Source organism: Oncorhynchus clarkii, chromosome 5, assembly GCF_045791955.1.
Source record: "Oncorhynchus clarkii lewisi isolate Uvic-CL-2024 chromosome 5, UVic_Ocla_1.0, whole genome shotgun sequence".
NCBI classification, from domain to species: Eukaryota; Metazoa; Chordata; class Actinopteri; order Salmoniformes; family Salmonidae; genus Oncorhynchus; species Oncorhynchus clarkii.
Window position 1 is genome coordinate 57,868,188 of NC_092151.1, and position 12,275 is coordinate 57,880,462.

At 41.5% G+C, this 12,275-nt stretch overlaps 1 protein-coding gene across 2 annotated transcripts; it reads left to right on the plus strand.

Moving 5' to 3' along the window:
• The first annotated feature begins 1,885 nt into the window (after positions 1-1,885).
• On the plus strand, positions 1,886-11,467 carry LOC139409078 (amyloid-beta A4 precursor protein-binding family A member 3-like). 2 transcript variants are annotated; one of them, XM_071153761.1, is made up of 11 exons: positions 1,886-2,241; positions 2,608-3,981; positions 4,118-4,148; positions 4,233-4,378; positions 4,970-5,056; positions 5,633-5,821; positions 6,365-6,544; positions 7,100-7,312; positions 7,777-7,896; positions 8,307-8,447; positions 8,620-10,752. In XM_071153761.1, the coding sequence occupies exons 2-11, from the start codon at positions 2,944-2,946 to the stop codon at positions 8,689-8,691; spliced, it is 2,217 nt and encodes a 738-aa protein (XP_071009862.1). In that variant the 5' UTR covers positions 1,886-2,241; positions 2,608-2,943; the 3' UTR covers positions 8,692-10,752. The 2 variants fall into 2 exon arrangements, with proteins under 2 accessions (XP_071009862.1, XP_071009861.1); XM_071153760.1 differs by having other exon boundaries at positions 1,886-3,981; positions 8,620-11,467.
• The last annotated feature ends 808 nt before the right edge of the window (positions 11,468-12,275 follow it).

Below are 12,275 nucleotides of genomic sequence, written 5' to 3' on the forward strand. Positions count from 1 at the left end.
GTATACATTGAGTGCGTTATGTTCAGTAGTTCCAAAAACATCCAGTGAATTTGCAGAGAGCCACACATTACAGAAATACTCATCATAAATGTTGATGGAAATACAAGTGTTATACTTGGAATTAAAGATATACTTCTCCTTAATGCAACCCCTGTGTCAGATTTCAAAAAGCATTATGGAAAAAGCAAACCATGCTATAATCTGAGAACAGCGCTCAGAGAACAAATACATATATCCGCCATGTTAGAGTCAACAGAAGTCAGAAATAACATTATAAATATTCACTTACCTTTGATGATCTTAATCAGAATGCACTCCCAGGAATCCCAGGTCCACAATATATGTTTCATTTGTTCGGTAATGTCCATCATTTATGTCCAAATAGCTACTTTTGTTAGCGCGTTTGGTAAACAAATCAAAACTCACGAAGCGCGTTCACTAGTTGCAGACGAAATGTCAAAATGTTCCGTTACAGACCGTAGAAACCTGTCAAACGATGTATGGAATCAATCTTTAGGATGTTTTTAACATAAAGCTTCAATAAATATTCCAACCGGAGAATTCCGGTTGGAATAGGGAGATACCCCTCATGTGAAATGCGCGTGACCAGTGCGTGACTGCTGCCAGACCTCTGACTCAATCCACTCTCATTCGGCCCCACTTCACAGTAGAAGCCTCAAACAAGTTTCTAAAGACGGTTGACATCTAGTGGAAGCCTTAGAAAGTGCAAGATGACCAATATCCCACTGTAACTTCAATAGGGACTGAGTTGAAAATCGACCAACCTCAGATTTCCCACCAGGAGTTGTATTTTTTTCTCAGGTTTTTGCCTGCCATATGAGTGTGTTATACTCACAGACATCATTCAAACAGTTTTAGAAACGTCAGAGTGTTTTCTATACAATACTAATAATAATATGCATATATTAGCAACTGGGACTGAGGAGCAGGCAGTTTACTCTGGGCACCTCTGGCACCTTTTCATCAAAGCTATTCAATACTGCCCCATGCAGTCATAAGAAGTAAGAAAAAACACGTTTTTGAAATGTGTTTTTATGGCACACATAGGGACCAAAGATACCAGTAAAACAACATGCAAAGGCAACAGGGTATCGGAACTTCGTTGTCGATCAAATGCATCCCTTCATGTTATATTCTTGCTGGAACCATTAATTATGAATCCTACCCTAGCCTTGTGGTATAAAGTAATATCCAGCGGAACAAACCCATCGGCATATAGATACATTGCTGCAATAAAGGGACGCACCTGATTGGCAATGACGTTCAGATATTATGTGGCATTCAAACGTTTATCTACCAGTATCAATGGGCATCATGTCTGAAACTAAAACACCCTACAACATCAAACTGCCACGCAATAAGTATCCCAGCTTTCACCAGGTCAGTCTATTTCATGGAATTGGAGGTCTACCAGATAAAGGTGCCACTCATTTATTCCTTTTTTTTACTCCAGCCACACAGGGTGCAATTTGAGAAATAGAAACAGCGCCAACAAAATGTTTTATTATCTTACTTAAAAGTTCACTGTAATAGAGAAACCAATTATATTAACCCATATTTTAAGTTGGCATCGTATGGTTTGAAATGGTAATTACATGGATGAATTTTCTACAAAAAAAACATATCAAGCTAACTTCGATCTTGCTGTGAAGGTGTGTGTGCTTTGACAATTTAACATTTCATAAACAGCACCACCCTTAGGCTACTGCAGCCTCTGCAGCCTAATTTTACCCGCGATAAAGTTATTTTTAGTCACGAAAAGGAAATAAAATGTTTGGTAGAATTTGGAATATGTTAGATTTAATAGGTGTGCTTCAAACTGTTTTCTTTGAATGATTTGTAGCTATCGTCTCTGTCTCTGCATGATAGTGCATCCTACACTGTTCCCCCTACCAGAAAACACGCGGTACCGTAAAGTGGTGTGTATTCGCTCAACAAAATTCAGGCGGAAACTGAAGAGCGGATGAGTTGTGTAGACCGCGTTTTGCGAGTGTCGGCTTGACAGCAGTGAAACAACGACATCGTTTTATGTATCATAAACACGATATGAGCGTCCAGCAAATGTACTTATCAAAATTCTGTTACATTTGTAGCTATTACTATTAGCTGACTTGCATTGCTGACTTCTCTGTTTTGGTGCTGAGTTCCCAAACAAGTAAACTTCATCCGTGACAGTTAAATTCAAGCAGTTGTCAGTCCTCGGATCCAGAATTTAACCGGGTGAGCATCTGGATCATGTCAGATTTATGTTGGTAATGCCAATATTGTCCTCAATGTCTCGTAATTGGCAAACCAGCAGGGAGATAGCTTATTTAGTGACGCTTCTTGACTGTAAATTAGCCTAGTAGCCGAAGGTAGCTAAATTAGATAGCTAGCAAATTAGCTCGGGTGATCCAAGCTGCAATGACAATCCAGCTACTGTAATTTCTCTAGCAGCACTGCCAGCATATAATGTATTTTCTCTGTAATTATTTTCAGAAGATTGGAGTCTTGTATTTTTTTGTAAGTGAGTAGCTCACCATGATCATAATCACTTATGCAATGTTTATATTGGTTATAGCTCTTTTACTGGTCATTTTGTTACAGATGGATCAAATGTTATTAATAGCCTAATACAAATAAACCATACCATATTGTCATAGGCTGAATGCACAAAGGGTACTTTCTATATTGGTGACACGCATGACAATGACATGTACTTTGAGCCTGAGGCAATAGCACTGCTATCTTGATGGACATAGGTCAATGAAGAGACTAAAAAAAGAGTGGTTGCTCTCATTATTCCCCTGCACAAGAAGTGGTGAATGCAAAAACGGTCTACTTTCACAGTGAAAAAATACAAAATACCAACTTCCGACAGATACCCCTATAAATTGCATAAACACCCTACTAGGCATTGAAAGGGGCTTGTATGTGCTGCCTATGATCCGTGCTCTTATCCACAAAATGGAGGCAGGTAATTGCCCTGCTGGAAACGAGGAGAAACAAACCGTTTCCTCACCTTCAGCTCAACAGGAGAATACTGCTTGTGGTGGACCTGCTGTAGATGAGCCAGACAGCCAAAGCCAGTTCTCTCGAGCTGCTTCTTACCCTGAATCAGAAGACCTGGACTCCTTTAACCTAATAGAGCCCCCTCCTCTGGACTGGAGGTCAGACGACTCTAGTGAAGCAGGTTCAGTGGAAGAGATGGACGACCCTAGCTTCCCTCCCTCCTTGGTCCCTGTGGACAGTTTAGAGGACGGATTAAGTGAGTCCCTACCTCCCTTGTACACCAGTGACACTGCAGCTTCTTCTCTGGTAGTTAGCCAGGAGGAGCTAATCGACTATGCTCCTGAGGATAACACCCCAACCAAACAGGTTCTGGATCCTAGCAAAGAGGGAGGAGAGGTGGGGGATGCGATGGAGGAGAAGGTTGAGATCAGGAGAACAGGTGACAAAGACCACACGCGGATCCACCACCTGCTAAACCGACTCCAGGTCATTGGAGAAAGCCCTCTCCCCAGGGACTCAACCTCTGACCCTACACCACCACCATCAGAATTCTCTGAGCCCTCTGAATTTGAGCCTCCATGCCAATCTCTGTTGATGGACATCAGCCCATTGCTACCAGACCCAGAGCATAACCCGAAACAGGCCTCGGAGATGCTTTTCTCAGAGAGTAACCAGAGAGACCTATTAGGGCTGTTGGAGTGTACAGAGATAGGGGCTTCCCAGCCCAGTTCCTCTGACATCAAGGTTCCTCCTTACATGGCCCGGAGAGGGGAGATGGACGCGGTGGTGTCGGTCTCCTACAACCAGGAGGATGGCGAAAGGTTCTGGGAACACTTTGGGAACGGCTGGCGGCTGCGCCACAGGGATGACTCCGTGGAGTCTTTCCCGGAGGACGAGGTCCCAGAGCCCGTATGGATGAAGTTAGGGGAGGAGGCTCCGGAGGTAGACTCTGCAGAGAACAGTCAGCGGGTAAGTTTGACATGCTAAAATATGGTTATCAATGATGAATGGTGGTGTTATTAGTGTCTATTACTTTGCTGATGATTGGTTCAAATGAGCTGTGTCTTTCACTTTGTTCAGTAATCACTAACCTCTTAATTTACAGGGCGCAGAGGACCGCCCAGCCTATAAAGACGGTAATCTTAATTTAGGCTGTATGTAAAACTTCTATGCTTCTCTCATTAGACTCTTAAATAATAATAGTAATGCATTTCTGTCAGTGCCTGGTCCCTGTGATCCAAATGACCTCCTGGATGGGGTCATATTTGGGGCCAAGTACCTGGGCTCCACCCAGCTCAAGTCTGACAAGAACCCCTCCACCAACGCTCGAATGAAACAGGCCCAGGAGGCTGTGGACAGGATCAAAGTGAGTTTTCCTTTTACATTGTAATCATTTAGCAGACGCTGTTATCCAGAGCGACGTACAGTAAGTGCATTAATCTTAAGGTAGCTAGGTTAAGAAAAATCACATATCACAGTGGTTTGCGGACCGCTGGGGTAAGAGTACGCTGTGACAGAACCGTTTGCGGGTTATATTTCTTGCTATGGGGTGTTGCTATGATCATAGTAAGTAAACATTTTCCTCAATAAAGCAAAGTCAATGATAGTATGAAAAGATAAATGCAAGTGTTAGTGCAGGAAAGGCAAGTGCAATGGTAAGGTGTTTGTTCTTCTTTGGGGGGGACTGTGAGATTATTTAAGATTCTCTTTGAAGAGGTAGGTTTTCAGACGTTACGGAATATGGACTGGGAGTGTACTGACATTAGAGGGAAGCTTGTTCCTTCCTTAGGATGCCAGGACAGAGAAGAGCTTCGACTGGGAGGAGTGTGAAACTGGCCTCATAAGGATGGGAGGGCCAATAGACCAGAGGTGGCAGAATGGCTCAGACCATTCTGCTAAGAATGGGTGATCTGTTTTAAAAAGTATAATCAAAAGGTTTGCTCTTGTCTTCCTCCAGGCCCCAGAGGGAGAGTCTCAGCCTATGACCGAGGTGGATCTCTTCATCTCCACTCAGCGCATCAAAATCCTCAGCGCAGACACACAGGTAGGCAACTGCTGCCACTGACACAATCAGCCGAGCATGACGTGGTTTGGATGGATGACAAAGTAGTTGAAGGTCATTCCTTGAATAGCAGTGTCTCTAATTTGAGTCAAACTCGTCCTGTTACAGTTGAATAGTAAAGAGAATCAAAGTGGGTCAGTTTGTCAGCTTGCTCCCTTCTGCGTGGCTGACTGCGTCTAGATATATAGTGGGTGCTGTTAGGCTGTGTTCAGAGGCAGCCCAATTCTAGTATTTTTTTTCTACTAATTGGTATTTTGACCAATTACATCAGATATTTTCATATCAGATCTTTTTCAGAGCTGATCTAATTGGACAAAATACCAATTAGTGAAAGAAACATCATAATTGGGCTGCCTGTGTAAATGCAGCCTTAGACTAATCTAGCCCTCTTCGTTGTTAGACCTAGTGAGAATGGGTCCATCATGGATTTTTTCACATTCTTTTACCAAAAATCATTGCCTCGGTAACATTAACGTGTTAGTTAACTTACATGAAAGTGTTAGTGAACAGTTAGTACATGTTTCCTCCACACATTCATCCCTTCTGTTCCACCTACAGGAGGCCATGATGGACCATCCTCTCCAGATGATCTCCTACATCGCAGACATCGGCAACATCGTGGTCCTGATGGCCCGCAGGAAGCCGGCCGGGGGGCGTAAGGGTCAGGAGGGGAACCCTGCTGGGGTCAACTCCCCCGGGCCACAGAAAAAGTGCTGCATGATCTGCCATGTGTTCAACTCTGACGAGGTGAGTCATTCAATCAGAAACCATACAGCATTTGTATGTCCAATTGGTTTTCTGTGGGGATTTTTTTGTTTAAAAATAATCAGATTAGGTTGCACTGGTTAGAAGAATAAAAATCAAATATTTATATATATGTTTTATTCCCAGTGCCAGTCTTTTTCTACAGTACTTGAGCCATCAGTACTTGCCATGCAACTAGGTAACGGAGCTTTGTTGAACACAAAAACAAACAGGCTGGCACCCAGGTTACCTTTCCATGCCAGGAGTTGTTAAACAAGAGGAAATTAGCAGTTCCTTAGTGTTATGGTTAGGTTAGAGTTTGGGATAGATTATGGTTAGGTTTAATATTAGGATTGAGGTAAACCAATGGGCCATATCTTGATGGTTAGCCACAGCCTATTTTGACAACTTGAAACGCTCTGTAAGATTGTGAGGAGGAACAGGATTGCCATATTGTTATATGACAAGGATTATCGTACTCTTACCTGCCAGGCTGGGACACGTTTGAACATGCCCACTGACTCACTGTGTCTCTCCTGCATGCAGGCCCAGGTGATCGCTCAGGCGATTGGCCAGGCCTTCGGTGTGGCCTACCAGCAGTTCCTCCATGCCAACGGCATCAAGGCCAGTGAGCTGAGGCCCAGCGAGTACAGTGACTACCTGGGGACACAGGAGCACTATAACGGAGACCTGGTACACTTCTCGGATTCAGATAACATCAGAGAGGTACAGAAACCCGTCAGTATTTCAGCACCATGTTGTTATTACCAGACAGCGTTTCCATTTGAGTGTCGGCCTATAAACGCAGTATTCCTCCTACCTTTAGCCTAGATAAGCATTTGTTTTTCCTCTTGATCTAATTGACTCATGTTTGCGTATCGAACGCAGTCAATGGCGATTTAACCATCAACCAGGAGCCTATGAAATCTGTTTTATGTTAACATTTGGTTGTGCATGGAGTTAAATGTTGGCCTTCATAAACTAAATAGATATTTGCTGGTTGTACACTATGCAACAAACACTTCCTATCTCGCTCAAGACAGTATTGAAACAGATCCATACATTTCATGATGTGTCTTAAGTGGAATGTACATCAACGTTGTGTTCAGTTGGGGAAAAAACATTTTGAAATGGAGTGAGTTAATACCTGAACTTTTCCAATAAGAACATTGTTTTTTTTGTTTTCAATTGCAAAACGTTTTGCTACAGCGTTTCCCTACTGAACACCACCCATGAAATCCCCCCTTTCTCTTAAACCATCTCCCTACTGTCTGTGTCCAGGTGTCCATCTCCAAGGCTCCCAGGGAGATAGTGGGGGTGGCTGTGGTGGAGTCGGGCTGGGGCTCCATCCTGCCCACGGTGATGGTGGCCAACCTGCTCCACGGTGGTCCTGCAGAACGCTGCGGGGCCCTCAGCATAGGAGACCGCATCATGTCAGTCAATGGCACTAGCCTGGTCGGCCTCCCCATAGCCACCTGCCAGAGTATAATACGGGTAAGAGGGGGACTGTGTCTGTGCCTGTTTCATTCTTTCCTGTGAGCTGTCTTGGCTGTGTCTATTGTATAGTTCCTAGAATGTACACTAGATGGTGCTGTATTGCTGAAGTCATAGAGACGGATGCGTGTGATATGTGGAGAGGAAGAAGAATTGGTGGTTTGTTTGCTTTCCAGGTATTATTTCGGCATGAGTTTGGACCTGATGGCAGGTTGTTGCATTTTGTCACCTAATGTTATGTTAAATTTATTCCATGCACATGCACAGACACACACAATACTCCTCTCATTCTGTGAATGTCGTTCATTATCTAAGAAGCACAGAATGCATAGGGATAGTGAACAGTTAGTGAACAGGTACTTTAAGGTGACAGAGACATTTATCTTTGCAGACATTTACTATACGTTGGCAGACATCTTTCTAGTATTTGTATTATGTATTTTCCACTTTTGTTTTTGTGAAAGGATTTAAAAAACCAAGCAGAGGTGAAGCTCAGTATTGTTCACTGCCCTCCCGTCACCATGGCAATTATCAAGCGACCGGACCCAAAATTTCAGTTGGGCTTCAGTGTAGAGGACGGGATTGTAAGTGACAGTTGCTTTATTATTTTACTCTACGAACTTGTATGAATACAACTGCCAGACAGAATCCCCCAACAGGATCCAACATTCATGTTTTATTTATGTTTTTATTATTATTATTATTATTATTTTGCTAAGGCCCAGTCCAATCAATAGTGAGTAGTATTCATTTGAGGTTCTTTTCATTTATCACAGTGAACATGGTCTGGAATAAAGATAAAAGTGAATCTTCAATTAATGTGGTCTGTAACAGCATTTTAGACTGAATAGTAGATGTGCGGCATCCACTTTAGGAACTCTATAGTAGTCAGGCTAAAATTGTCAATTGTCCACTTTCACTCACCTCAAAACTCTCTCACTTATCTTTTAATCTGTATTTTCTATCTTTCTCATCCTACTGTTGCCTTGAGCAGATCTGCAGTTTGATGCGTGGAGGGATCGCAGAGAGAGGGGGCATCCGGGTCGGACACCGCATCATTGAAATCAATGGGCAGAGTGTGGTAGCCACTCCTCACGAGAAGATCATCCACATTTTGACTGATGCAGTCGGGGAGGTGAGAGAGGAATTCAACACCAACTCCGATCAGAAGCACTAGATTTCACACTGACTTTCATTTCATAAATCTAACTTTCTCTGTATTGACAGAACATTACTCAATAAGTAAATGAATTGGTCAAAGAAATATTAGCATTGTCATTCATGGCTGTGTTTGTCTTTCTGAACAGATTCACTTGAAGACCATGCCAGCCTCTACATATCGCCTTCTAACGGGACAAGAAACTCCAGTATTTCTCTGAGAGAACGTAGGAGAGAATGCTGCCTGTGCTCTCAGAAGCAAACAAGGAAGAATACCATTTGGAAGCTATACACATGCACACACGCAGCCTCAAATTGGACTATGCAATTGGACTGTATCACCTGGCTATTGATACACCACTGAACATTATTTTTTTTTGTTTTTTTTACCTTTATTTAACTAGGCATGTCAGTTAAGAACAAATTCTTATTTTCAATGTCGGCCTAGGAACTGCCTGTTCAGGGGCAGAACGACAGATTTGTACCTTGTCAGCTCGGGGATATGAACTTGCAACCTTTCGATTACTAGTCCAACGCTCTAACCACTAGGCTACCCCTACATAATGGGGTTATCCACCAACATAATATTTTATGATGTATGTTAGAATATCAGGATGATACAGCAAATGTTTTCAAAGATAGAATTGTTAATACATCTCTTGTTTATATTTATGAAATGTTAAAGCAGATAACCTCACTTTTCCTACTGACGATCTCAGTTATCTTACTACCATACTAATTATCTTTCTGAACAGGAAAAGCATGAGTACCTGCAATTAATTACTTCCACCGCCATTCTTTAGTTGCCGATGTGCCTCAGCTCAGTGGAACTTGAATTCATGGAGAGGAGCCTAATTTAAGAAAGCTGGTCCGTATGTCTCGTCATTACGTGCTTCCCACCTCTAGACAATGTCATTGAGTAACATGCACATCAACAAGCGACTACTACATCAGTATTACATTGTTATTATGTATCTCCGAACAGTGTACTATTAATATGCTGAAAGATTTTACGTTGTGCATGCCATTCCCTATTGTTCCCATTTCAGTGCCTGGAAGAATTCAGAACTTAGTTCTGTATTTTCAGAAGCGAAGGTAACTGCCTTTAGTGTTAGAGATGACTGAGTGTACAAAACCTTAAGGACACCTGCTCTTTCCATGACATAGACTGACCAGATGAGTCCAGGTGAAAGCTATGATCCCTTATTGATGTCACTTGTTAAATCCATTTCAAATCAGTGTAGAAAGATGAAGGGGAGGAAACAGGTTAAATAAGGATTTTAAGCCTCGAGACTATTGAGACATGGATTGCATATGTGTGCCATTCAGAGGGTGAATGGGCAAGAAAAAAGATTTAAGGGGCTTTTGAACAGGGAAACGCTCAACAGCTTTTCCATGGGTATCAAGAATGGTCCACCACGAAAGGACGCCCAGCCAATTTGACACCTTGTAGAGTCCATGCCTGACAAATTGCGGCTGTTCTGAGGGCAAAAGGTGCTGCAACTCAATATTAGGAAGGTGCTCTTAATGTTTTTTACACTTAGTGTATATTTTTAATGACTGCAGTTGTGTACATCATTTCTGTGATGGGGATATGGCCCGGACACATTAGCCACCACAGGTGAGTACCAGGGTCATGTATTAAGGGCACACAATAGCGAATGTTTCGAAACGTTGTGCAACGGAATAAAATTGTCTTGATAATTATTTAATCACTCCAATATTGAAATCAGTTGTATACTGCAGTGCCACTAATTATTTTGCGAACACAATTCCTGTTGAATGTTGTGTGCATGCAATATGTCATGCAGAATGTTTTCTATTTTTTAAAGGAAGGCGTCTTCAAAAAAAACTAAGAAATGTGTAGGTACTTGTTATATGTTACATCTTTTAGCCAATCAACATCGTCCAGTGGGCAGATGTTTTAATCTCAAATTACAACACCTGAAATGGAGAGTTTGAATTAACAAGTTACTTAAATTACTTATTTGGGACAGCTTCACTGATAAATAGGAATATTGTCATTGATTCAAAAAGGTGAGCATATTACTTTTTAGTCCAGCATGCCTCTCGGCTACATTAGATAATTTAATCAGTAATACTGCGTAGGCTGTTTTTTTTTTTCCTCACACACGTTAGCATCACTGGGACGAGAGGACTAGGTGCATGTTCAAATGTTTAATTGTATCGCTGTGATAACATATCATGTATTCTAATGTATCATATTAAGTATTTGTTTTCATAGTTTTATTCTATAACCATTTTAAATTGAGCTCCATAGTTGTATGGCTTGTGTAACAATTTTGCTGACTTGTTTGAACACTGGTATTATGATTTTTTAAATGTAATCTAGTTCCAGTTTGATTCATGAATACCTTAATTTTATTGATAATTAATGAAAATGTTAGGTTTGCGTTTCTTGAGTGATAGTTGTATAGCGTTTCCTGGTATGGCATTTTCTTACTTTCTCTTAGATTTTTACATTTTAGTCAATTTAACAGACCCTCCAGAGTGACTTACAGTAGTGAATGCATACATTTTGGTACTTTTTTCATACTGGTTCCCCATGGGAATTGAACCCACAACCCTGCAACCGCCATGTTCTACCAATTGAGCCACACTGGACCATCCTTCTCAGGGTTTTACCCGCAAATTGTGTGAAATGTTGACACTACTCTCAAAATATGTGGTCATACTTATTGTCATGAAACATAGTAATGTCCCTTTAATTTATTTTATGGTGCACTATTAATGTTTTATTTGAGCCCAGGTCAGTTGATATGCTCAATGGGGGGAGACCAGTTAGGGCTTGAGTAGGCCTATTTGTAATCCTCCCACGACATTCAATGTCCCATCTGGGTTCTCAACTGAATTGTGTTCAATAGCCATTTCAGTGGCTGACATTTAGCCTCACCCGTTTGATCTGATTGTTGTGAAGAGAGATTTAGAGAATTGAATATTGTGATGTGGTATTAAATAATTTGCACATTATGGTAATGAGCATGTTATAAAGACTTACTGGGGATAAAGTGTATAGCTAGTTGAACAAAGATGAATACACAGACAATGGCTTGGCACTAGGGATGGCCTATGAAATTTCCTAAATTGAATTTGCAAGTGAAATCAGTTGTGTGTTCACCAATTAATTAATTTAGGTGAAACAATGCTGTTTATGAACAAATGATAGGTTGCGGAAGGATTTGTTGAGCAAAAGTTAATATAGAAATCTCATAATCACATAAGCCAATTGGGATTGGCCTTCGTGCTTTGTCATTCGTGCGATTGTGTGTTTTTGTTCATATTTCTCCTCTCCCATATTAGATAACCTTGCTCTCAAAGTTTTCCAACTGTAGCTACACTAAACCCATCTGTAATGTACAAAGGTGTGTCGTGGAAATTCTACACAGGGTCACTAGAAGTCGATCTTAAATTAATAATTGTTTATTAACAGTTAACTGGAGAGGTTCCATCAAACTGGATGCACCATAGTACACATCTGTCAGGAGCTCTCTCGGGGCAGTCCCGTCAGATCTCTTATATACAGGTTACAGACATGTTACATTGGCATAGTTCATAGGGTTGATTCCAGCAAGTCTCTGGCATAGTCTCCTATCTTAATTTATAGAACATATTCTGGGTGTTCTGCCAGGTGGTCCTAAGGAGGATGTCATGTCGCCACCCCCTCATATCTTTACCAAGCACAGGCAGGAACCAAAGATTATTTATGACACTAAGACAAGATGAACATTTTCAAGACAGTCTCTTCACAAGTTAAAATGTTCCATCACAGGTGTATTAAAAGAGC

Bases quoted from the DNA above. Each gene is read 5' to 3' on its own strand.
- LOC139409078 (XM_071153760.1), top strand. From the start codon at position 2,944: ATGATCCGTGCTCTTATCCACAAAATGGAGGCAGGTAATTGCCCTGCT. The intron at 4,149-4,232 runs GTAATCTTAATT...CATTTCTGTCAG, and splicing joins CCGCCCAGCCTATAAAGACG to TGCCTGGTCCCTGTGATCCA. The intron at 5,822-6,364 runs GTGAGTCATTCA...TCCTGCATGCAG, and splicing joins ATGTGTTCAACTCTGACGAG to GCCCAGGTGATCGCTCAGGC.